The 25,826-nt window shown below is 45.9% G+C and overlaps 1 protein-coding gene across 1 annotated transcript in view; it reads left to right on the forward strand.

Moving 5' to 3' along the window:
• Positions 1 to 25,826, forward strand: part of LOC135389747 (ovostatin-like) — a 58,333-nt gene that overhangs the window by 22,797 nt on the left and 9,710 nt on the right. The window contains exons 20-27 of the mRNA XM_064619779.1: positions 1,332 to 1,383; positions 2,881 to 2,985; positions 3,059 to 3,235; positions 4,065 to 4,303; positions 8,882 to 9,098; positions 13,311 to 13,480; positions 15,143 to 15,295; positions 15,643 to 15,723. Of these exons, the coding sequence (XP_064475849.1) occupies positions 1,332 to 1,383; positions 2,881 to 2,985; positions 3,059 to 3,235; positions 4,065 to 4,303; positions 8,882 to 9,098; positions 13,311 to 13,480; positions 15,143 to 15,295; positions 15,643 to 15,723 (1,194 nt within the window). The remainder of the gene's footprint in view (positions 1 to 1,331; positions 1,384 to 2,880; positions 2,986 to 3,058; positions 3,236 to 4,064; positions 4,304 to 8,881; positions 9,099 to 13,310; positions 13,481 to 15,142; positions 15,296 to 15,642; positions 15,724 to 25,826) is intronic.

Consider the following 25,826-nt stretch of genomic DNA (forward strand, 5'->3'; position numbering starts at 1 on the left):
CTGAAAGTGCATTGCTTCTGTGGCTGTGATGTGATGTGATAGCGGAAGTAAAAATCAGGGCGTAAGTCACGACGAAGTCAGACTGACTACCCGAGACCACTTAGCCGCAGTTAGTTGAAAAGAAAAAGGGAGAAGACCCCGTAAGTGGGGGTGGGAGACAAACATCCCGAATTAGTGGGCTGTGATTGATTGATTGATTGAAATAAAGAAAAAAATGGGGATTGTAGCCCTCATCACGAGGGCCGGCTACCCCAGATCACCTAAGGAAAGGAATTCCAGACACATCCACCATCACCCACTGGAGATGAGTGGAGATGAGATGGAGATAGTGGGCTGTAATAACAGTTCTTACACGCATTTTGTGCTACACCTGCAAAGAGACGGTAACAGGCAAGGTTACCACCCTCTTACACCCTTTCGTCCGACGCTATGTTGACTAAGGTGGTAACTATAGAAGTTACCACTTTTTCACACCCTTTTTTTTAACGAAACGTCCGTTTTCTGTCAAGAAAACTGGCTCATGCATGTGACGTTCAATATTGGGTGCTACATTCCAAAGCGTTGATGCTTTGTTGGGAAAAGGTTATTTTTTTTTCTGCCCGTACGAAAATTATTGTACGGAAAGGTCCGTTTGCTGGAATGTTATTAGGACGTCTGAGTGGCACGGATAGAACGAGGACATTCATGACGAAACCCAAGCCTCTGTGAAGTTGAATAAACTCTGGTCGTGCAAGTGCACCCACCGCTTCTTTCACCGTTTGTCAGTTTACCCTTTGTTCCCTAATTATTTTATTTCCTTTTTATTTATTTGATCCTTCTTTCATTTACGTCTCCTTTTTTTTGCGGAATAGCAAGCTGACGTCCCGTTTGGCTGATCTTAACTCACTTTTTTATCTTTGTTCTAATAAATATATCCCCTCCCCCAAATGCATAACCGCACGAAGAGACCCATCTGTTCCATTCCAACTAATACATCAAAGCCCACCACAGCAATCACACTGTAGCCGTTACATTAGATTGGGTTAGATTAAATTAGAAGGACAAAGAAAAATACGCCCTACCCCACGAGCTGGTACCTTTGGCAGCGCATTTCGAAAAGCGAAAACGTGGGTAAGTTCCCCTCCCCATGTAAAACTCCCATAGAACCTTTCCCAAAATATTTTTTTAAGTGTTGAGAGAGGTCAGCCAATATTTGGCTTGCTACTATTAAAAAAAAGAAGTTCACTTGGACCAAAAACAGAAAAAAATAGTGTTCTGGTTAGGCCACTGGACGTTATTTCGATGTGCTCATGATTGAAAGAATCTTCTAACAATATTTATTCCCTTTCTAGCCTGAAGGATTCCCAGTTCAAATCGTCCAAACCTACCTCATATGCGCTCAGGGTAGGAAACTCATTCACTATTTATTCATTATAAATCTTTTTATTTTTCCCAACCGCGCGATATCCAGAGCCCGATGATTAATACACGAAAATAATGTAATCCTGCATAATGTATAAAACCCTCGCTCCTCTGGGCGCCGTGTTCGCAAACTTCCTGTAACATTGACGCGTGTCCCCACATACCGATAATACGCGTTATTCTCCACAGGTTCCACCAACTCAAAGAGGTGACGCGCGCTGTGACAATCAAATTACACCTTCCGAACCCTTGTCAATTATTCAACAAACGGACCTCTTTTGTAAATTTTCTTTGGCTTGAGCCGCTGATACACCCTTTCCGGGACATAGAGAGAAGACCGCCATGGCCTTTACGGTACGATGACATATTTAGACCGCCCGGTTGCTTCGTGTATTCAACGTTGCTCTTGGAAATTGTGCGGGAGGAGACCTTTGAATTCCAGCCTCGCCTTTTTGGCACGTGGGTGGAATACATTCTTCTGTGTTCAGCGCAGCGGAACTTTGAACGCATCTTGTGTAGATGAAAGCGCTCTTTGAAGTGCCTCGCAAAATGTTTGCCTCTGTTGTCCTTTTCGCGTGTCGCTCTGAAGGCTTTCTTCCGCCATTTTTTGTGCCTTATGTGTACGACTGTAATATTTTACTGTGGTATATCCAGCGTTGTAATTCGTCTGTATTCCGTTGTGCGTTTTTTTTCTTCTGCGCCTATATCATTGCGTGACATGACTATTTATTGTAAGAGCTGTTTACAAAGTGCGATATCTTGCGCGACCTTCGTGTGTGAAGCACAGAAGGCACCCAAGCGTCTAGATCACTTGTCTCTTAATCTGTGTATCGCTGCTAGCCGCCACCCACCTATAGAGGCGCTGGTGTCGCTTGTGGTGCGGCGGACGAATGAATAATTGACGACGTCGGCATAGGCTGTACGTTCCTGAACGATATTGTAAATGAAGTATAATATCTTAAAAGAGGGGGGGGGGTATATGTTCAATATAGAGAAAAGAGGAAAGACTTGGCATGCTACTTATGCAGAAATGGGAAAAGCGATAAATAATAGTCCTAATCAGGCATTAAGAATAACAGCTGACGAAAAGTCATCGGCACTCGCTGTCTTGGCTGCTGTCTGCTACTAGGCGTTGGAAATATTTCCGGGTGCATTGGCTGCACGATACTGTCCGCATTAACACGTTACGGTTAAAAAGACACGAATATATTGCAAAATCTACGTGACCACGTACACGAATTCTTCATTACTTGCTAGATCACGGGAACCCGTTTCTAAAATGTACCGCCTGGGTATTACTGTGCAAGATAGCTCAACAATTAACGCGTGCATCTGCGCATGTGCTCTAGGAGGGCCTTGAGGTCGCCATGACCGCCGCCTTGAGCTGTCTGGTGTAATACCGTCCATGCCAGATCAGTCACCTATTTCGATAAGCTGGGCCCGGCAGACGCGGCGTAAAAGAATAGTAACAAAACGCTGATAATACTGCTGTAATATTCGCAGATAACACACAGCTGACGATCCCGCTAGCAAATCCTCCAGACCTTGTGGAAGGATCTCGCCAGGTCCTCGTTGTTGCAACAGGTGTGTCATTTGAAGTGCCTTTACAGAACAATTTGCGTATGCGACTGTCCTTTTGCCATTCGTGTTCCATCAGGTGACCTGCTTGCTATCACCGTCAACAACCTGGCCAGTGTTCCCTTTTTTACGTACTATGACGCCGAAGGAACGTTGTCGTTTTTGACGAGCAATGTCTACTTGTACAAGTACCTGCAAGCTACGGGACAGCTGTCACCTACTCTAAAAAGTCAACTCGAATCAAGAATTATGGAAGGTAAGGTTGAAACTAACTGCTGAGGGTGCAATACACACTGTCACAGTGCACAACAGCGCTATTCGACAAAAAGGAAAAAAAAGAAAAAGAAAAAAAAAACACGACGACGACGATGATGATGATGATGATGATGACGACTTCGGGCGGTTCCCTACCCCAGTGCATGCGAAATATTCTGAGTGGAATGGAAATGAAGCGGATGGGTCATTGGGTACAGGTTGATGCTGAGCATCCTGTATTCTCTAAGCAGGTGCTGCTATCTAATTTTACCTGTGTTCTTTCACAAAACATTATGCAGTTGAATATTCGACAATAATTATTCTCTCTACAAGTCAGCTTAATGACAGACTTGCTCGCTTAACTGTTCAGAGTAGATACATCATCGTTGAAGTACCGTTCACGTTGGCAACTGTCTTAGGACCCGGGCCCAATATCACGCAGCACCGTCAGGCACTGCATTTTTATGGAATTTCTAAGGGACACTGGTCTCCTATACACTCTTTAGGAGCTGGACTCATATTCCCATTTTTATCTCTTTGTGCACTGAGAGCGTCTGACCATGAGCACTTCATGTATGCCAAGTACAGTGACGTAATAACATTATCGACCCATTATCTCATTATCCTACTAACCATGGCTGTTCTGAGGTATCGAGCCAGAAATTAAGTGGAAAATTTCCTCATGAATTGTGACTAGATGTATTTCTTTCTCTTCTCTTTTTCATTACGAAAGTCGTACCAGAGGTCCCAAATAACGGAGCATACACGTAGTCATGTTGTACAGCAGCTACATGACTAATTTTACTTGCCTTTCGTTTTTTTCTTTCTAGCATACGACCGGCAAGCGGCATTCAGGGCACCCGACGGCTCCTACGCAACATTTAGCTCCGTTGATTTCCCCAGGAGTGTTTTTCTTACTGCCTTCGCTGTTCAGGCCCTAACGGAAGCATCGACTGTCGTTGGTGATACGGCGGTTCAGGTCGATCAAAGCGTTCAGTACCTGCTTCCTTTCCAAGATCCCATCAACGGATGCTTCAAGGAAACTGCGGAACCATATCCTCCTTTCACGGTAAGGGCGTTTCGATAATCTGGGCATCGCGACAGCTTATGATGTGGCCTGGAAAGCTTGAGTCACCCTGTGTCCTCTTGTAATACATGAGGCGACGAAAGTTACCTTTGGGTCGGCCTCAACGTAACACGCAAGATTCCCATAGTCGCTATAGTACTACTACATGCATTTGGTGAACGGAAGTGCCTCAGGACGAGAGCCGCCGATATTTCGAACAGATCAGTCATCATGAATCACCGATGATAAGGACGGTGCCCAGAAGAAGAACAGTCTCTGTTCGAAATATCGGCGGCTCTCGTCCCGAAGCACTTCCCTTCATCTTCCTTACCGGTTTGCTGGATCTTCTACCCTTCTTCACGGACTTCGATGTGTTCGGCTAAGCTAAGACAAAGAATGACTACGGAGACTCAGAATTACGGTTCAAAAGAGCGCCTACTAGTCTACGGTCTACTTCCACACTTCGTGCGTACATCTCAGCATGAGCTACCGATTGCCACGTCACCAGTCATATCAGCAGTGAACAGATAGAAAAAAAAAAGCCAGAGGTACCTGTCCAGGTCCGCCTAAATGTCTTGAACACACACACGCACGCACTCAAAAACAGACAGGCCGACACGAGACAGAACGACGTTGAGTCTCGTTTCTTACACAACATCTAATGTTTGTTTGTTAGGGAAAAAGAGGAGAAATTGAACTCGTCTCCCGACGTGGTACTGCTACTCCTAACGTCTTACACGACTGCCATTTTTTCTTGGAATGGCAAGCCGACTCTTTGCTGGCTAACCTTTCCTTTCTTTTATTTTCTTAATAAACATATCCCCCCTAATCTATGAAACGGATACCGCTATGTTCGGGGGGGGGGATATATTTATTAGACGAAAAGGAAAAAAAAAAAAAAGAAAACGGGGGAAAAGTACTATGTTCGGCATTGGCCGGCAATCTACTTTTTCTAAATATTTTTTGTCGGAAAAGTGCTTAGATATTAAATAAACGAATTTTAAAGATCAGCGCTGCTTCCGCAGCTGCAGAGGCTCCGGCGGCGTGACGTCACTCTCTAAGCGGAGGAGTGAGAGGGCGGCCGTCGGAGGAGAAAGGCGCCTCCGGAACCCTATGAGACGACCCGCACGGCCGCGGCATTCTTTTTCTCAAGGTCGCGTCCTCATTGGTTCTTAGGGAGTGACGTTATCTCGTTTTTCCAGAGAGGGAATTCCGGAATACCCTCAACATCCGCCGTCTGCTCTTGTCTGTATTCCGCCGAGTAACAGTCAAACTACGCCAGTGTTTCGCGTGGGATTACCGATACCGTGGTCGAGGAATACAATGACACTGTAATTTCGAAATCGACCTGTACGGATGCGACCGTCTCTTTAAATTAGTCTCGTAAATTGATCAAATAAAGAGTCGTGCAGACGCAACCCTATGCGCTATGCCAGCAGTTCAAGGGACTCACACTCCTCTAGCTCCCTCCCTTCCCCGTTTGATGTTGATGTTAATGTTGGCGTAAAAAATAATAAGGAAAGGTTGAACTCGTCACACGACAAGTTCGGCTACTCCCATAAACAGTCCCTCCCCCCCGCCCCAAAGAAACAGAAAGAAAGAAAAAAACCCGCCGCTGTCGCTATAAATATCAGCCAAAGGCCAAATCATCGGTTAACCTAGCGCACAATGAATCCCACGGTACTAATAGACTGACTCCAACGCACCGCTCTGAATAAATGTCACAAGCGCTGACAAGGCAGCATCTCTTGTCAGGTGGCCAAGGACCCAGCACTTTTACGAGTCCAAAGTTGTTGTTGTCAAGTCGGTCGAGAGCTGATTTCGTGGTACCCCTTTTAGATGTGTATCTATAACACTGATCGAGAATGTGCTCAGTGTCCTCCACGGTTGCACAAGGTGTACAGTTCGCTGAATCAACCTTCCCAATCACCTCATTCCATCGTCGTTCATGTAGTTCGTGTTGTTGTTTGTGGAGAAATTGGCGCCCGTACGGGACGCACCTGTGCAAGATAGGCCGAGGAACTCTAAATTTCGTTTGTGAAGGCAGTGTCCTGATTGGCCGGGCTTGCCAACCAAGCGGTATGTTCAAGCAACGAGCGCATGTTTTACCGAGCTGCTCTCTTACTTGGTGGCATCTCTTCCTCTTCACCTCCCCTCTCTGTTCCTCCCCTATTTCTCTATATTTTTATTTGTCAGTCAATCAAGCATGACCTCCCCTCATGCACAGAGGTACACATACTGTCGTAGCGTTCTTCTCCAGCAGAGAACAATATTCCAAACTGTATAGAGAAAGTAAGCTGAAAGGTCCCACAGCACTAGAGAGCAAATTAAATAGAAGTTTTATCGCCGTGGGCAGTCAAATGGCGGAATATTGAAACCCAGAAGAGCAATGAAACAGTTGAGAGAGCGTCACCGAATATTAACTTTATGTACTGAAAGAGAGGACGGAGTTTAAACTTCACCCCCAGCTCAGTATATCGGTACAAAAAGAGCTCCAAAACGACACCACGCGGAGTCCCCGTACTGTTATCTTTGGCTTTTGACTGTCTGGTCCTGTGAGCAGACGGCTCGCAAATGGTTGCTCGATTGCCCCCTGCAGAGTCGTTCTGTCAGTCGAGCCAAAACCAGAATGAACGCATAAACCATAGCAATGTTATCGGGAAAGATGCCTTCCACGTTTCTTCGGAGTTATTTTTACGAAATATTCTCGAGAAAGAGTTAGGAAACGCATATTTTATTCGCATTTTGAGGCGTATTCGAGACATTGTGGTGGCAGAGATGCTCGTCGGGGCAGTTCTATTTCGAAGTTTGACGAGTGTGCTCTTGAGTATGGTGAGGCACCTGAGTATCGTTGGCGCTCCAAAGAGTCGCGGACTGAAGTTGAGTGAGCTTATGCGGAATGCCATCTCAAGAATGGAGCACGATGCCATGAAGACACCGAAATAAATACTGAGTTATTGGGACTGCGTCGTTTTATCGAGGGAAGCAGTTAAGAAATGACGAAGATCCGCATTAATTTGCATTGACGGAGTGCTGGCCATGTGATAATCTTCTAGAATGGCATTAAAGTAATGGGGATGGTAAAAGACGTCTTAGTTTTTCGCTTTGTGATATGTTGCGCTTACCACTAAGTTTACCATTGAGGGGGATATATTTATTAGAACAAAGAAAAAGAAGGGATGAAAGGTCTTGCAAACGGTATGTCGGCTTGCTTCATGTTGGTTTTACTTCATGTGGGTATGGTGGGTCCTGGTGGTGGGTCAGGTATGGTGGGTTTGCTTCATGTTGGTTTTACTTTAATCTGCAATAATGGTGATTGGTAATGATAACTGCACATCACAGGGAAGTGAATTCAGAGCTACTTTTTAACACAAGAACTATGATTATAATTCACTATGTGCTTCAGGCTACAGGCAACCATTTGCATTCTTTTTTTAAGTAAACTACCAGCCCTTATCATTTCATAATAAGCTGGTGCAACGCGGCACTGTCATAGTGATTTAACTGTTGCATAATAAGAGCAATATGCTAGGATCTGCTCTGCACAATGACGCGCATCGTTCACAAAAGTACAGGTGTTAGAGTTTGATCCTTTTCTGAAAAGATTATTACGTGATTTTTAAACATCTCTTATGGAATGCCATGATGCCATTGTGGATCTCGCATGTTCGAAATAAGCAGTATGGGCGGAATCGGCGTTTTCCCAGGGTTACAGACAATTTCCAATCTATTCTTTTAATCAATCTATGTCTGTGTTTCAAGTTACGTTACGTTAGTTACGTTACCCTCATCTCCCACCACCACACTGCACTCTAAGAAAGAACTAGTAAACTGGGAGTAGTTTCAGCTTCTTGTCCCTTACTCCTACTACTCCCCATTTTAGTCCCACGACCCTGAAGTTTACTTTTCAGAACTGTTAATAGTCCTCAAAAGTTAGCATAAACTTTCATGCATGTAGACCCGAAATGGGGGAGGGGGGGTTATGTTTATTGAAAAAAGAAAGGGAGGAAAGGCTAGTAAGGGCGTAGGCCGACTTGCTATTCCCTTACAAAAGAACAAAAAAAAACAGAAAAACCACACACACACACGCACACACACAGAAAAGGGGGCCTTAGAGGCTGGTCGAGAGGCTGGTCGAGAGGCCGGAGGCATGAAGAAAGTTCAAGAGGGTAGTCGTAACAGCCCCCTAGTTGTGCAGTTCTGGGCTGCTGTCGTTGTATCAATGGACACTGTGAATGAACACACACTGTCAATGGACACTGTAGACCCGAAATTACTGTAATTTCTGAAGAGCTTTTCCAGTTGCACCCACATACACACACACACACAAAGAGACGATGATGAGATGGGGCTGATGCCGGCCAGCAGGCTTTGCGCTGGCCCAGTGCCATTTGTAGACAGTGAGAGATGATGATCGAGATGAGGATTCAGGTTTAGTTGCGTATCCGTATGGTGCTTATGCAAATGGCACGATAATAACAACCTATTTATGTGAGTGTGTCCATAACCGAATTTAACGGGGCAATCTTGTTTCGAGTTGCATTCGTAACGAACTCCTAACCATAAAGTTATTTCTTTCAGCGTCCATCCGACCTGAGCCTCTTCATCGGCATTTCTTTGCTGACGGCGGGATATCAGAATGAAAACGTTTACGGCCAGATTATCAACTGCACGAATGCCGAAAACTTCCCCAGCAATCGTACGCAGGCCTTGTACGCTTACTTCTTGGCCAGGCTTGGTATGACTGGGGAAGCATCCAATTTGATAGACAATCTCCTTGCCAGCGCTGACACCTCGGGTAAGTTCCATAGCATGTAGCTTCACCTTAACGGGTCAGTCTTCCAAGGTTGTCGCAAAACGATAACGCAGAAAGCTCGTGGCGGAGGGACTGTTGCCAAAGTATACCTGAAGAAGCTCAGGGCGATTCAGGATCGTATTCTTAAACCACCCTCGATTCGTCCTTCAGATCAATTGCTCCTCGAAGTCTGTTTCGTGTTTCGTGACTTCTGGTTTCGGTGGCTCAGTTGGTAGCGGTAGGTGGTAGCGGTAGTCAGCAGGTAGGTTGGTAGTTTGTAGGTTGGTTGCGTGTTTGCCTACTGATCCCAAGGTTGCGGGTTCGAACCACGGCCGAGGACGGCGCCAACTTGGTCGCAGGGTACAAGTTGCTTTGACAGGCCGTCTTCCGCGAGGGACGTTTAATACGGTGTGCCGTATGTTGGGAAAATCCAGGGACCTTACGTATGTTGAGATTTCAGCGCCAAAGAACCCTTAGGGTGGCAAAAAAAAACAAAAAAACTGTGATGTCGTGTTTTTAAGCACGGCATATCATCTTCTCATTCATCAACTCATTTCCGCTCTGCTCTCTCTATTATGTGATCTATGTCTGCCTGTGTATAACGCTCACAGCTAAGTTTAATAGCACAAGTACAGGCAAGGTCAAGTCACACACGGTCAGTCAAGACCAAGCACAGTACAGGCTTCGCGGTGCAAACATAAAATAACAACAAAAGAATTATCTATAGCTCGTAAAAACAATTCTTTCCCTCGACCTCCAACGGAAAACGCGGAGAAGTGTCGTGAATTTTCAGCGAGCGGTTACAGAATCTTCAATGTAATATTATCAATTTATAGCGGAGCATACACGCAATCGAGAGAGAGAGAGAGAGAGAGAGAGAGAAGGGTTTCCCGCTCATTATGCCATAGCAGAGCGCGTGCAGCTACGTAGGTTGTCACTAAACTACCACAGAACACGACGCACCTCGGATGGCATCCCATCGAGAAAAGTTCGAGCAGACTGCTAAACCACGATCGTGAAATATAATCTCCCGTCTCCGTTTGTCTTCGTTCGTAAAAGGCTTAAAAACGTCTTGTATGCTCCCTTTGTGCTGTCGTAAATAAGCGTTTCAGTGTGTCTCCCGAGATTAATTATTTGTAAAGCCAGTTGCCGTATGGCCCTGCACCGTACCCTCTGCTGCGTTGCATGCGAACAACACACTCCCTGTACTGTTCCTGCGTCCCTTTTTTTTCCTTGGGAGAACGGTGACTCTAAGGGAATTAAGGGAATGCGGGGAGCGATGGCTCGGAGATATATGGCGCGTAGTCTGAATAGCGTTGCTGGAGGTAATCTTGGGTAAAGTAGGGTCGACGGCTTTCCCGGAGAAAGTGTACGCTAGGCGCCCTCCTCGCTCTCACACTGTCTTCCACCCGTTGGGATGTTTTTCTCCTTTGATCCGCATTGCGCTTTGGGCAGCTTATGGGAGTTCAAAGCAGGTTGTCAGTTCATATCAAACACAAGTGGAGCATGGCTGTTCTGTGGGAGATCGTATGTAGTGTCCGTCGCATGTTCTGTTTCTTTTTTTTTTTTTTTTTTGCTGTTGTTTTCTGTTGTTTAATTTCATTTTTGTCCGTTGCATGTCCTCCTCCTCTTGAAAAGTATCCCCGTTACGAACTGTCCAACGTGAATACACAAATATGGAAAGGAAGAACAGAAAGAATAATGCAACTGGGTGACCGTTACAGAAAAATGAATCGGTCTGAAAATCTGGACTAGACATTGGTTATCGTTCATTGAGTGAAGAAATCATTCAAGATATGACAAGTTATTCATGCAGGCTCATCTAGTAGGTCAACCATCTCAAACAACTAACATTTCGCACTAGCGAATGAAAAAACACGAGCAAAAAACGGATGAACCTGAAAGAAAACCACTTAATGTAACAGAGATCAATGAAGCACACTCAACGACGTAACGGTTGTTAGCAAGACACAGTGGGAATGTTTATAGATGAATGGACACTATATGTTCCTGTTTCTGTTTTTATCGACCGGTCATGCAAATTACGTGTCTGCATGCGGACATTGTGTACATAGCAGACACCATACCACAGCACGTCGCTTCAACTTTCAGTGGGATTGTACGTGTAGAGAACTTGTACTGGTAATGTACTGAATGGTGTGAAAGAAATTAGGATTTTTCCTTTATTTTTCTTTAGGTTATTAGTAGAATTAATACGTCAGTACATCATCATTGACATGGCCATACATGCTCTTGTACACAGCTCACCTTAGGAATTGAATGTTTGCTTGTTTATTTGTAAGGAATCATCGTCATCATGTATCTCTCTTTCTCTCTCCCTTGTAAGGAAAAAAAGAGGAGGAATTGAACTCGTCTCCTGACTTGTTCCGCTACTCCTAACATAAATTCTCACCCCCACCCCCCCAAAATTTGTATTTAAAAAATTAAAAATTACTTAAGAATGTATTTAAGCATGGTGCACTTATTTGTACATAATAGAACGTCTAATGTACATTGCTGTTTCAGACCAACGTCTACACAGTTCTTTCTGAAGTCGGCCTCGGACGCATATTAACCCTTTCACTCCTTTCTATTGTCCTCTGTCCAGGTCTGTACGCTGCGTGTAAGCCACAATTGCTTAACCGGCGCAAACACTTATAAAAATGATCACCATGTAACACCATTTTCGTTCGCATCCTCGCAAACCGAAACATAAAACACGTCCTATACGTAGCCCTCTTTCGTGTTAGTCTTTCCAATCCCGTAAAGGAGCGTTGGCAACCTCTATACACCCTTCTACGGGATCAAATCCATCATATTCCTCATCCCGTTTCGTCGTATCGCCATAAATCTCTCGGAAGAGGTGTTCACGTGAAGAGATTTCAAGGAGGAGTTGGTGCCGCAACACAAAAACCTATTTCGGCGTTGACTAGAAGAGAATCCTCGTAAGGGACGGGCAGGCATGATGGAAATCCAATACGCTGCTTCCTCGGACACTCCGTCAATTCACGCCCAAACCGTGGCAAAGAAGAAAGTAACTTCCAAAGAGGATTTGGGCCCCGGCTGCCCGTGACGGTTGTTCGAACACCGCAACCACGGCTATTTCGGAAGGAATAAAAGTTCACGCAGGCATTTTTATGGAGGCCCTGAAAACTATAATCTCTGTCGTAAAAGAATTCTTATCGAGCCTTCCCGACTTCGAAGGAAAATCCGATAGACAGGCTTCTTTGTGTGGCGGGGTACTTGGGGTTCTTGGGTTCCCGTACGGGAGTTCGCGATCGCGGCGATTTTGTGACGAATGTTTTTTTAAAGATTCATGTGAGTGAAGAACAATGTGCAGCGATGATAATGTCGGGACCTCTGTGTAAAAATAGAACTATCCTGTGCAATCCTACACTGTTAAAACAGAACTTCACCACATAGCACGCTCCTAGCCAACCATCATACCGAATGATATCATTCTGTGCATTGATTTGTTGAAAATGGGAGGAGGCGCCTATTTGGGACAGATTATCTTGTCCCAGATAGGCGCCTCCCCCCTGTTTTGAACAAATCATGACACAGAATGATATCATTCGGTATGATGGTTGGCTAGGAGCGTGCTATGTGGTGAAGTTCTGTTTTAACAGTGTATGTCACTTGCTCGTTTCCCCCTCTCTCCTCTCTCTCGAGTGTACCTCGAAATAAAGTGAGCGAAATCCCCGTTGCAAAATAAACTACTGGAAATAAACGTTATCTGAACGTTATCTGACTATAAAATGCACAGTGGCGCACGGGAAACTGCCAACAGCGAACTTAGACTATCTTGGATATACCAATGCAAAGACCGAACTTGGACTAACCTAAGATAAACTAACCAACGTGCTGTTCCGTCGTGTCCGCCCGACTAAGCCTAATGGCCGCTAAAATATGCCTTCGTTCGCTAAAACGACTTGGACAGACCCGTTAATTTGAATGGTTAAATAGTGATGTGGTGTGTTTAAACCTGATGTATCATCTTACGAAGCAGTCGAGCATTCTCCTTGACTTTGTTTGGAGAACGTGGATTTCGAGATCGGGGATTTCGCAACCAGGAATATCGGGGATCTCCCGTCTAGCTCTTCCTGTTCTTCTCTACCTTTCTCTCTTTCGTATCTTAAAACCCTTTTGTCGAATTATAATGATCATTAATGGTCAAAATGACACCAACGCTTCTGCTTTCCTGCTTCGTTTCAGGTGGTTTCACTTCCTGGAGTGATCCTAGTACGTTCGATCCTCAACTGGATACAGCAGGCTATGTCATCCTGACAATGATTCTCTTGCAACGCAACTTGGGACCTGCTCAGCCAATAGCACGTTACCTGTCTCGACAGATCAATCTTAACTACTACTACTCCTTGTCAGAGGTACATTCTCTTTTCTTTTCTTTTTTTTTTTGTTCACGAATGATGCATTTTTCACTGTTTGATTTCTCGATAACGAGGTTCCCCGCTGCAACCCAAAAAAGAACGAAAGAGAGAGTGTGGAATTAACCCCTAAACGTGAGACAATGGCGAGTTTTAATTGATAACGGTTCCGAAAATATAATCCAATCATTTTATTCGTCTGAAGTAACTCAGAACACTTTGCTGATCTTTGATTTGACAGCTTTCTTTACCCTACCGTTTTCGTACACGCTAAGAAAAAAGGGGTGTGAAAAGGTGGTAACTTCTATAGTGTTCAGAATATTTTATATAACATAATTACCTAAGTACACAAGTACACAAGTACACAAGTACTTCTATAGTGATGAATGATGGAAGTCACTGAAAAGGTTAGCCAGCTGTAGGACTCGAACCCACATCTTCTGGATTACCAGCATCAGAACGTCAATTTCCCATGTTCATACTTCTATAGTTACCGCCTAGATCAACATAGCATCTGATCAAGGGTGTAAAAGGGTGGTAAAGGCGATTATCATATATCCAAATTGCTACAAACAGGCGTACGCCCCCCTCGCTCACCAAATCAGAAGTGGTAACACTATCATTCGTGGCAGAGAGTGAGGTGGCAGATACAACTTTGCAACCTTTTAGGCACAACCTATGCGACAAATATTACCTCCTAAAAGGTATAACTGCTCCACCCTTTTTTCTGAGAGTGTAGAAGGATTCAGGGTCTTCTCGAACTATCTTGTAAACTGCTCTTTTACAATGATATCTTTCTGAGCATATTGCAAAGTGATTTCCTTAAATGCTACGGGCCCGTTTTAACATCTTTTCATTATCTTACTTGTTCAAGTATTTGCTTGCCTCCATATGCCTTCTACGATAGGTTCTACACTCTTAAAAATGAACTTCACCGCATAGCACGTTCCTAGCCAACCATCGTCTCGAATGATATCGTTATCTGCCCTGATTTGTTGAAAACGGGGGGCGTACGCCTTTTCTGTGACAATTATGAACAGCATAAGTGTCACAAAAGAGCGTACGCCTCTCGTTTTCAATAAATCAGGGCAGATAACGATATCATTCGAGATGATGGTTGGCTAGGAGCGTGCTATGTGGTGAAGTTCATTTTTAAGAGTGTAGTGTCGATTGTCAGTGAACACAACCGTAATTTAGCAAGTATAACGAAGAAAGGTAGCGCCCAAAGCAGTCGTCTGTTAGCTTGAACAAACAATCAAGTTCCAAAATAACAAATAAATAATAACCGATTGAAAAAAAAAGTGCAAAAATGATTCCACATATGTGGTTAAAAACCATTACCTTTAGAAATATGAAGAAATCGAAAGGCAGTAATTTGGTGGTGTACTATTCTGTTTGCGGGAACAAAGCATAAAAGGAATGAGTCGGGTTCTCTCAGTGTATACACAGGGTCCTCCACATTCGTGAAACCACAATGTCCGTTTTATTATTGTTAGTTTCATTCAATCCGAACCAATGTTCTACGTATCTTGCGGGTTTTATTGCCTCGTAACTATCTTCGCCACTACACGACGCTAGCGGCTCAACCACACGACGATATGCGTCCATCTACAGAAAATCTAACTATAATACTTTCCTGTTTTTTTTTTCTTGCCTTTTCAGCCCTACACTGTGGGAGTGCAAGCACTTTCAGAGTACTCGAAAGCCGTGTACACGCCAGATGTCTCGCTAGTTGTCACTGTAACTGGTACCAACGGTGCGGGCGGTTCTCCTGAGGTAGTCACCTTCAACATCACGAACACCAATGTCTACCAGGTGAGTCATCTCGAAGGCTAATTGGCTTTTGAGCAAATGTTCGCTATGTTTCGATTGCTGTCCTGCGTGCCGATGGTAATTCGACGGGGCTCATCACCATCGGTAAGAGCACAGTAGAGCTCTCGTCTTTTTAGTCGTTTTCTCTCTCTCTTTTTCTTTACTTTTTTCTTCTACTAGATTTTCTCTACTAGATCTGGTGTAGCTTGTCTCGCCGTAAGGGCTCACGTCTCCATTTGTTTTCTCCTACCATCATCGTCATCATCGACGGCTAAGGACGATTTTCAAAATGAATCCGCATCCATGCGCTCCCCTTTTCACTTTCTTCTTCCTGTCTTTTTGTTTTTCAGCAACGGCTATTGGAAAGACCAAACGTAACTAACCTTACTGTTGCCATTCGCCCAGGCAGCACAGGATGCGCCCTTATTCAGGTATGTTTACTTCTTTCTTCCCAACTTTTGCGCATCCTTTTGCGATACGTGGACCTCGTAGCTGGCGTGTAGTATTTTACGAGCAGACTAGTCATTTAAGTCGTACATGTAGTTAAATAAGTCGTACGAGAGGAACACATTCCATTCCTCATTTACGCAGTTCGGTGCGAGATATCAGACCCAATCGACGAATACGAGAGCATTAAATCAGTAGAATGCCGTTGTAGGATTCTTGCATCACATATTGTGCTTATCGCCTGATAATAGGTTACAATACACAGCTGTGTATGCACCCTGTAGATATCCAGTGTAATAGCCGCGAATCTAAAAGAAAACCACATTTCATCTGTCCATACTAAATTTAAACATTCAGAGGACTACTTCTTCTGTTTGCTAAAGTATCAAGACACAACTGACTTCGATTAGAAATGTAATTATGTCGTATCGCAACATGCAGCCCTCATCCGCGCACCCCGTCACGTTCGCCCTAATACTAACGTTCCGATCTTTTCTGCGTAGGAACGGCCTGCATGCACTCTCCACTGCGCTTGAACATTCAGTGTGTTTGTTCACCGTTCTTTGTCAATAAGGACCCCGTCGGTAGAAATCGACTCTCCTTTGTACCTTAATGGCAGAGCTTTGCAGTTTTCCTTTATGCATCAGTAAGCCTAACGGTTCCAGAGCATGCGGGCGAGGATAGGTTTCGAACGAGGGCTGCCTAACCGTTAGTGGGCTCATAAAAGGATGAAGATATAAGTCCCGAAATGGGGCACTCGATATAAGGTGATTTTCAGGGAGGTGTGCAAAGGCTACACAATGAAGGAGTGTGGCGCGGTCCGTATTGCGCGAAGCATTGTAACGTTGATGTGTGCAAGGGCAGTTAGAGAAATGTTTATTTCCGCCGCCGAAGCAGTTCCTATCGAGCTTCATTTCGTGGGGACGTTGCTTGGAATCAGTTTTGTGGAAAGGATGCCTTGACGGCTAAACGGGCGTGCAGGCACGAGGGTTCGTGTTATTTATTATATTAATTATACTTCTCCCTCTTGCTCAATTAAAAGCTGCATTGGTTACATCGTCAGAACGTAATTTTTCTCTCCTGACAACATAATTGTCTTATAGGCTCAGTTTTCTTACGGTAAACAGGAAGAGTATATGTTAGCGGTTCGAAAAATAAACAAACAAAAACATTTCCATTTTGCACACGTTCCGTTCCATATAGATGTGTAAGCTCGGAAAGATGCGTATTGCGCGAACTGCGAAACATTTACCAATATTTACGTAGAAGCTCCACAAAAGAGCACGCAAATGTTATTTGCATGCGGGTATCAATACCGCTTACTGCAACGTACTTCAATATTTCAAATCCTTGCCTCAGCACAATTTTATTCGAGCCCAATTCTGTCACGGGACAACACATTTCCACAATAAGTTCATTCAAATAACATTGGTTCATTTGCATTCCTCACCACTCGCAAAGGTGAGCAGACATATTTCCAATTACTACCTTCAAACTCGCCCAACGGCGGTAATTAACGCTCTTACCAATCGAAACGCCTTCTAAATTAATGACGGATCACTTCAGGCGTGTTTACACAAACGAATAGCCTTCGGGAAAAGCAACAACACTCTTCCCAAGAATAACTTTGGAGTAGGCGAGCAACTCGTTCGGAATACGCACAATGCACGCCGCGTGCAGGGCACTGTGTGTGTTTCGAGGGGAAGACCTTTGCCAGAACAATCGTCTCGACTCATTTGAAAAGAGCGTCGCCTTTCCTTACGCTGTTTACTCTGCTTCTTCCGTTTTCCAACATAGAACAATCTTCATCTTGCTTCCATTTCCTCTTGCCTCATTGAGTTTGGTCCGTTTCTCTCTCTCTCTCTCTTTCTTTGTCTTTATCCCGACGTCGTAATTCATTTCCGCTGCTTTCGTCTGCATCGCGGCTCGAAGAAGAAAGCGGGAACTGTTTCCGGCGAGTGCTTCTTGAAGAAGGCACTGGTGAAAAATTAACACTTTTGCTCCGGTGGGTGGGTGAGAGAGAGAGAGAGAAAGTGAGGAAGCAACGGTGTCACGCGGGGCCGTGGGTGTTATGCAAATTTTCGGTTCTAAGGGCAGATGCCGGGTCGTAGCTTGTGTTCTTCGTCTCATTTTTCAAGAAGGGCGTTAACGAGGTTTTCTCGACGTAGTGACACTTCGCCGTAGACATTATAATGCAAGTAAATACGACGATTCCTCTCTTTATGTCGCCCGTATTGGTCATCCTATATTGACTCCGGCTGCATTTTTGGTCGTCGTGCGAAACGCATTTAAATGCTGTAACTTCATACGGTCATCTTTCGAGCTTGATCTTCCGGGACCCGCACTCGTCTTACTGCCATTGTCTTTCCTTCTGCTCCTCCTCCTTCTCTCTACACAAGTGTTGCAGACGGACCTACAGTGCTCTGGACGCAGCTGTTGAGCCAAGAAAAGCTATTGCCTCAAAAGACGTTTCGTAATAATAATAATAATAATAATAATAATAATAATACCTTTATTAATGTGGCCAAGAACAGCCGAAGCCTTGGTGTTGGCGCACGCAGACAATGCAGTATTGACAAATATATACACACACATATATATACTGTAGTGAAGATAACGACACGTCAGATGACGACGATGACTCGCGCCACTCCCGCGCGGCTGTCTGAATAAACCTATTCCTACGGTCACGCCTACCTGCGCTCTTCCGCTCTACATATTTGGTGGAGGTGCGGAACCAAAGGACTCCCTCTGCTGGCTATCCAACCTTAAAGACCCCTGTGGACGCCTTGGCCGATGGGTGCTCAAGTTACAGCCGTACGACATCACGGTGATCTACAAGTCTGGGCGCAGACACAGTGATGCTGACGCCCTGTCCCGCATGCTCCCGTCTCCTTCTGAATGCGCCACATTGCCGGCTCAACCCCTCTGCCCCTTATCATCTATCGACGTCGCAGCTGAACAACGCCGCGATCGTCTTCTTCAGCCTCTGCTCCAGGTTCTCCAACAACCCGACCACCCTGCTCCTAGACGTCTCCACCGTAAAGCGAAATCCTACGCTTTGCTTGACGGCACTTTATATCGCAAGAATTATCGCCCTGACGGCAACCGCTGGCTCCTCGTTGTTCCATGTACCTTGCAAGGCCACATTATTCGCAGTTGCCACGACGATCCTACTGCCGGGCACCTGGGCTTTCTCAAGACTTACACTCGCGTCGCTGACCGTTTCTTCTGGAAAGGCATGTATCAGTCTGTTTGGAAACACGTCCGAGCTTGTGTCCCCTGCCAACATCGTAAGCGGCCGCCAGGTCTTCCCGCAGGGCTTCTTCAACCGCTTCCTCCACCAGATATAGTAGAAATATGTAGAGCGGAAGAGCGCAGGTAGGCGTGACCGTAGGAATAGGTTTATTCAGACAGCCGCGCGGGAGTGGCGCGAGTCATCGTCGTCATCTGACGTGTCGTTATCTTCACTACAATACATACATATACAGGTTAGGCGAAACATGACATAACATATTCAGGAAGAGGAGCGTAACTGGAAGATATTCACAGTGATACATACAATACAGACTTGGAGATATACAGTACATAGTACTAAAAGGAAAAAAAAAAAAACTGTACAGCTTCACGTGTTAGAGAGTGAACGCAAGAGGAGAGTTTTAAAAATCGTTTGAATGGGAGGTAAAGATATCAACAGTGGGGTGGAATTGCGTTCGTCATTTGTTGAATACGTACGATCGGATTTGCAGGCATATGGTGGGATAAGTACAATATATTCGTGTGTCGGGTTACATTGACAGGTACGGCGATATGAAGCTGATGTAATAAAGATGATGTATCGAGAAAAATGTGTAAGATCTTATAACAGAGCATAATATCATGAAAACGGCGTCGCGTTGAGAGTGGTTGGAGGTTGAGAAATGACATTATCTCTCTATAGATATACATTCTAAAGTGAGGGCTTTTTCTTAAGAATATGCTATGTACAATGTGTAGAAATTTCTTCTGGACAGATTCAATTCGTGACGAGTCAGTGCAGGAAAGGGAGTTCCACACTGGAGACGCGTAGTCCAGTCGCGGTAGAATTAAGGAACGATACAGGTGAAGAAATACAGAGTGTGTGGAAAAGATTTTGCATGTATATGTGAGCAAGCCAAGAATTTTGAGAGCTGAAGAGCGTACGTAAGAGACATGATCATGAAAACGCAACTGCGAGTCGAAAACGACCCCCAAATATAATATAAAATAAATAAAAATAAAAATAAAATAATAATATAAAATATAATAATAATAATATTATTATTATTAATAATTCCTGGCTTCACGTTGCGAGACAACTATGATCATGAGCGGCGAGCGATGGGGAAATTGTTGGTTTGCTGAGTAATTTAACTACCCTAAGGTTCTTTCAAGTACGCAGAAATCTCGGCATACGGCACACCGTACACACGGTTAACGTTCGTCGCTGAAGACTGCTTGTCTAAGCATCTTGTACCCTGCCACCAAGTTGCTGGCGTCCTCATCTGGGATCGGATCCGCAACCTTGGGATCAGTCGGTGGACACGCTACTCACTGCTCCACCGAGGCCGGTTGAAATAATGAAAATGCGCATCAAACTCTCGGAAAACTCGTCAAGACGACACAGCATTCTTCTAAGCGACTGAAGTCCTCCGCTGTTGACCCAAAAATTGGCTTCATTTGGAGTTCAGTGTTAGGTGTAGTTCATGAGCTGTATAATTCCATCCCTCATAAACACAGGAAAGCAACCAGTTCTTCGAGAGTTCTTCATAGTGCCAGAACCTTTCTCTGACCCTTTCCGATCTTCGAGAACGAAAGAATGGTTAAGGATCACCTGGCCGTCCCATACTTTCGAATAACATTTTTAAGGTGATAAGTACGGACAAGCCGAAGAACTTTGAGAAATTCTTTCTCGAACGGTTATTTTTCGCGCGTATGTGCTGCCGTATTGCATCGCATCGACTTTATGCGCTAGGTGCCCGACAGGCGTCGAGGGGCACTAAAGCGGCACAAAAATGCAAAAATTTCTCCTTGCGCAAGAATCCCGTTCCTTTTGTATTGTTGTCAAGGTAACGTCACCTTTCATTCCGCGAGGACAAAGGTTTACACTTTTCTGCCTCTTTCACGTACCCCATACAAAACGCGAGCAAGCAACCATGTCACTAGGGTACGTTTTCAGCTTGCTTGAACCGACGGCCTCGAATAAATGGACGCATCCATCAGTAAGCTAACTAGACTGGTCTCGCACATCACCAGCCTTACATTCGACTTGCACCTTACAGCGGAGCATCAGCTCGTTAGCCATTTGCATACAATGCCTTTCGAACAACGACCGCTCGTTTGCATATGGAAAGAGGCTAGATGTCCACGCTGGAAATTGAGGTAGCTTCCTCGGTCGCATTCGACGCGTAAATGATAACACGCACTGGGAAGCAAAGCCTAAATTGTGCTTTATCATCGTAACTTTGTTCAGCGGGCGACTCACAAAGATTTTCCGCGGAGCCCGTGCCTACGCGTGTGCGCCTTTAAGTGCATTCTAAACATGTCGCTGTCCGTCTGTATGCGCGTTTGCGTGCCGCATATGTAAGTTTGCTATATACTTGCGTGTAATTAAATTAGTAACGAGACCACGGCGTAACTTTTTGTTCACAATTAGCTAAGTTCACATTCTGAGCGTACTGTGAGAGAATCCGCTCGTGGTGGTGAACTCGGCGATAACTCGAAAAAGATTCGGCATTAAATCGCACCACGGTTCGTGCTGTCTTTGTGCTTTGAAAAGTTCTTCGGGATAATGCAGTCGCAGTTTAATAGGATCATATTTTGGGGCGCACACTGTATTGATCACTTTTGCCTCTCATTTCATCCTGCTGATGTATCGTTGTCTGCGACTATATACAGGTTACTCACGATGGCCCTATAACAAAGATTGGTATACACAGTTTGCCATAATCATTTACACGAGCTCGAACCCCAGCTCCGCGATACAAGAGAACTCTGAGGCCTCTTGAGACCACTTCGTCAGCTTCTTTTATCTCCCACGATGCTCACTACGTAAAGAGCCCATAGTAAGCCCATAGGTGTACAAGAGATGCGAAATTACGTGGCTAAGAGTTTCCTGCGCGCATCGATTACTTGGTGGAGCTTGTAGACGCGCCCGTACATCAAGTCAACTGTCGATACTGGAGTTCCTGTCGAGCTGCATCGACATGGGGCTGTACTGGCACTGTATCTATGCGATGCGATCTCCACGAAGAACCAAGTGGGAGGACCCCTGTCCTACCATGTACGTGTACTAGTTCCAACCGATATCTGAAGTGTTAATAGAGAGTTCTAGAGCACCGTACGCTATCGCCTTTGCGTACATAAAAGATAGCGTTGGTGGTCCTGCGCACGCGCAAAACATAAAGAGAGCTTCTCGAGCAGTGCGCAGAAGCACCACGCTATTCCTTACGTCCGCTAAGGCACTAAAACTCACTATTACACGGTACCGACACCGAAATATACTCCACAGTCACACGCCCGGGCTCTCACGGGCCGATTCGAAGCCTGATGTTGAGGCTTCAGAACCGTACTTTTAGCTCCTAAAGGCACAGCGAAATTTCCCATAAAATGTTTCCCACCCCATAGGATGTTTGGTGAAAACAGCTCTTCCTGTCGAAAAACACGCACACCAGCAATCTTTCCCTATTAAAGTGCGCCGTCTTTTAGCCACGCGCGATTGAAATCAACCTCCGAACCTCTTCTCCTCGTTCCTCCTTCCTCTCGAGTTCCTCCTCTAACTTGACGTGTGTTACGTTGAGTTTGCACACGGCTCACACAAGGGAGGGTAGGCCGGCCAGTCATTGGGGTTTCATTCGGTGCGCGAGGACGTCGTGGGTGACGTAATGCTGCTTAGGGTCAAGTTTCTGCCCGCGGCACTTCTACTACCGCTCACCGTGGAGTGGCGCCAGGGGTATCAGTTCGCATACCTCGTTCAAATTCTCTCGTGAGAAAACCGTTAGCTTATTTTTTTTTGTATTCCGCGTTAGCGCCGCGAAGCAACTGTGGCTCTGAGCGGCGCACAGACGTGGACAGATGGAGAGAGGACAGCAGGAAGAAGTGAGGGACAGGGGGATTAGTATGCGTCCTGGGCTGACTTCAGGGGGAACTGTGCCGACCTTCGGCTGGAAAGTCTTCGGAAAAACCAAAGAAAACCTCAGACAGGACAGCCGGTGGGTAGCATGCGAACCCACCGCACGACCCAGTCTTCAGCACGACCATGGCTACCACTAACGACCGGGACGCCTTAACCCTCTCGGCCATGCCGCTGATACCGCTAACTTGTCGAACGCAAAACTTCGCTTGTACGACTACACTCTTAAAAGTGAACTTCACCACATAGCACTCTCCTAGCCAATCATCACCCCGAATGACAACGTTCTCGCCCTAGATTTGTTGAAAACGGGAGGAGGAGCCTATTTTGTGCCGTGCATAATGGCACAAAATAGGCTCCTCCTCCGTTTTTCAACAAATCGGAGGCGAGAACGTTGTCATTCGGGGTGATGGTTGGCTAGGAGCGTGCTATGTGGTGAAGTTCATTTCTAAGAAGACAAGACGACCAAGAAGAAGACTCTTAATTTACTCCGAAGGATCAGTGGCAAATCATGGGGCTGCAGTTCAAGTTCGCTGCTCACGCTACACAAAGCCCTCATTCTCTCGCGTATCCTGTACGTGTCGCCGTACGTGGATCTGGGACCTTCACAATGGCAGGCTCTTGAGCGGCTCCATCGGGCAGGGATAAGAACGACGCTTGGAATACCCAGCTTTTCTGGAATTACCCAGACCTACCTGGAAGCCAAGGAAAAGCCTGTCAGTATCCACTCCGAGCTTAGGGGGCTCCGACACTTAGACAACTTGGCCACGTCCAGAAGCAAGCACTCTCTTTTTTCTGCCCTCGTAAAAAGGTCACACACGTCTCTCGGCCGCTTGGCCAGCGTATACGCTACTAGCGCCCTGGCCCACAGTGAGCGATCGCCTCAACATCCTGCTGGGTTACCTTCAGTGCCATGGCGAGAGTTTGTACCGGGTGTAACGCTCGACGTTCCGGGCCTTCATAAAAAGTGGGAATGTAGCCCCCTGGTCGCTAGAACGGCGGCTGAGAACCTCATAACTGACGTCTACCACTCACATACTCTGGTATTCACTGATGGCTCTATTGACGATCGTACCAAAAGTGCCACGTGTGCCTTCCACATCCCGTCAGTGAACGTGTCCTGGCAAGGGAGATCATCGCGTTACCCGATATCCTCCACGACTGCTGAGCTCCTGGCTCTCCTGCATGCAGCTGCTGCGGTCCAGGTACGAGGATTTGCCAGAGCAGTCCTACTCAGAGACTCGAGAAGCGCTCTATGGGACGTGATAAACCCCATGTGTGACAACATCTTAGCGCGAAGCATCAGAAGATCGTGCGCCCAACATAAACAAGCTGGAGGCGATATCGCCTTCCAATGGATACCGTCCCACGTCGGTGTCGGCGGCAACGAAAGGGCGGACCAGCTGGCGTCCTCGGCACACCTGGGCTGCAGCAATGTTTTGCCAACTCCGGACGACGCCGACAGGCAGATGTCTGTTCAGCTCCTTGTTGAACAGCGCCACCCTGGAATACGGGACATCATGCATCATAATCGCCCTCCTCTTCCCACGAAAAATCTTCCTCGAAGCATCCAGACCATGCTCCATAGGCTCCGCACTGGGTGCGCGTTCACCAATTCTCAGCTGTTCAAGATAGGCTCTAGGGGTGACGCCTGCTGTGGCCACTGTCAACAACCCGAAACAATCGAACACATCCTGCGAGACTGCCGAGCATACCATTCTGCGCGCGAAACACATCTCCCTCGCTCCACCTCGGGCTCGCTAGCAGACATCCTCTACCCCGCTGGTTCTTCTGCCGAACGTTCCGCCAAAGCAAGAAACCTCATTCTCTTCCTGCTGAAGACAGGCCTTGCTGATCGACGCATCTAATACTGTACTCTGCCCGATGAACTCGTGCACCTCACCGCATCCCCATCCTTCAACCTCCTCTATCCTCCATCCGTCCGCCCTTCCTTCGTGTTTTGTTTTGCTATGCGTTTTCCTTTTCTTTTTTTGGCTATAGTCGTGACGACGCCCACTTCTGTGTGGCCAACAACGGCGAGCCTATCCTGCCATCACCCCCCCCCCCCTCATTTCTAAGAGTGTAGAAACATGCCGGAACAAAAACGAGAAGGAAACTCGTTTCACACGATCCCCTTAAGAAATTGACTCTTGCCATGCTTTAATGCACTTTGGCCTCCTCAGAGTGACATTGCAAGTCATGCCCAGTACGTGGCCACGGCGAAGGTATGGCAAAAACTTTCCCGTGTGTCAATACAGACGCGTCGACTGCCGCAGCGGGCGAGCTCACGTTGCCGCGATCAAGCCAATTAGGGTGCCCCAGCCACTGGTCTGATTGGATAAAAGAATTAGGTCTATCCTCTGTAACACTTGTACGTGGCTGGAAATGGCAAACACTCGGACGTCTCGCAATTGATCTCTCCTGGATTATGTGCTCTGCAGTTATACTAATCCAGTACCGTGATACACAGATGTTCTATCTTTCTAGCTATGAACGCGAGTTTACGAAGTATATCGAGCGTCTGTTCGTTACGGGTTAAATGCGGGTTACGGGTCTGTCCTGCTCGTGGGGGGGGGGGGGGGTGATGATGATCGGGTGCTATTTTTAAATGCGTAATTCTGCGTGAAATCGGTGATATTGATGCATTCGGGAATTATAGGGTTATACCCTTCGCTTTCTGTCCAGCAAACGGCCTGCAGTTATAGGTGCATGTATTGGTCTCAAACATATACATTCCTCACGAATCATAGTTACAGACACCACATGTGTAACATCAAATGTGCTTCGCATAGCTTATTGTTACAGTCAAATAATATTTACACGAAAAATGCATACAGATCGCTAATTCAATAGTGCACTCGATCCGTGATACAACGTGATGCGCTATTGGAAACTAGACAGAGAATGGGTTCAACCCGAATACGTGAGGCCGACAAC

Source organism: Ornithodoros turicata, chromosome 3, assembly GCF_037126465.1.
Source record: "Ornithodoros turicata isolate Travis chromosome 3, ASM3712646v1, whole genome shotgun sequence".
NCBI classification, from domain to species: Eukaryota; Metazoa; Arthropoda; class Arachnida; order Ixodida; family Argasidae; genus Ornithodoros; species Ornithodoros turicata.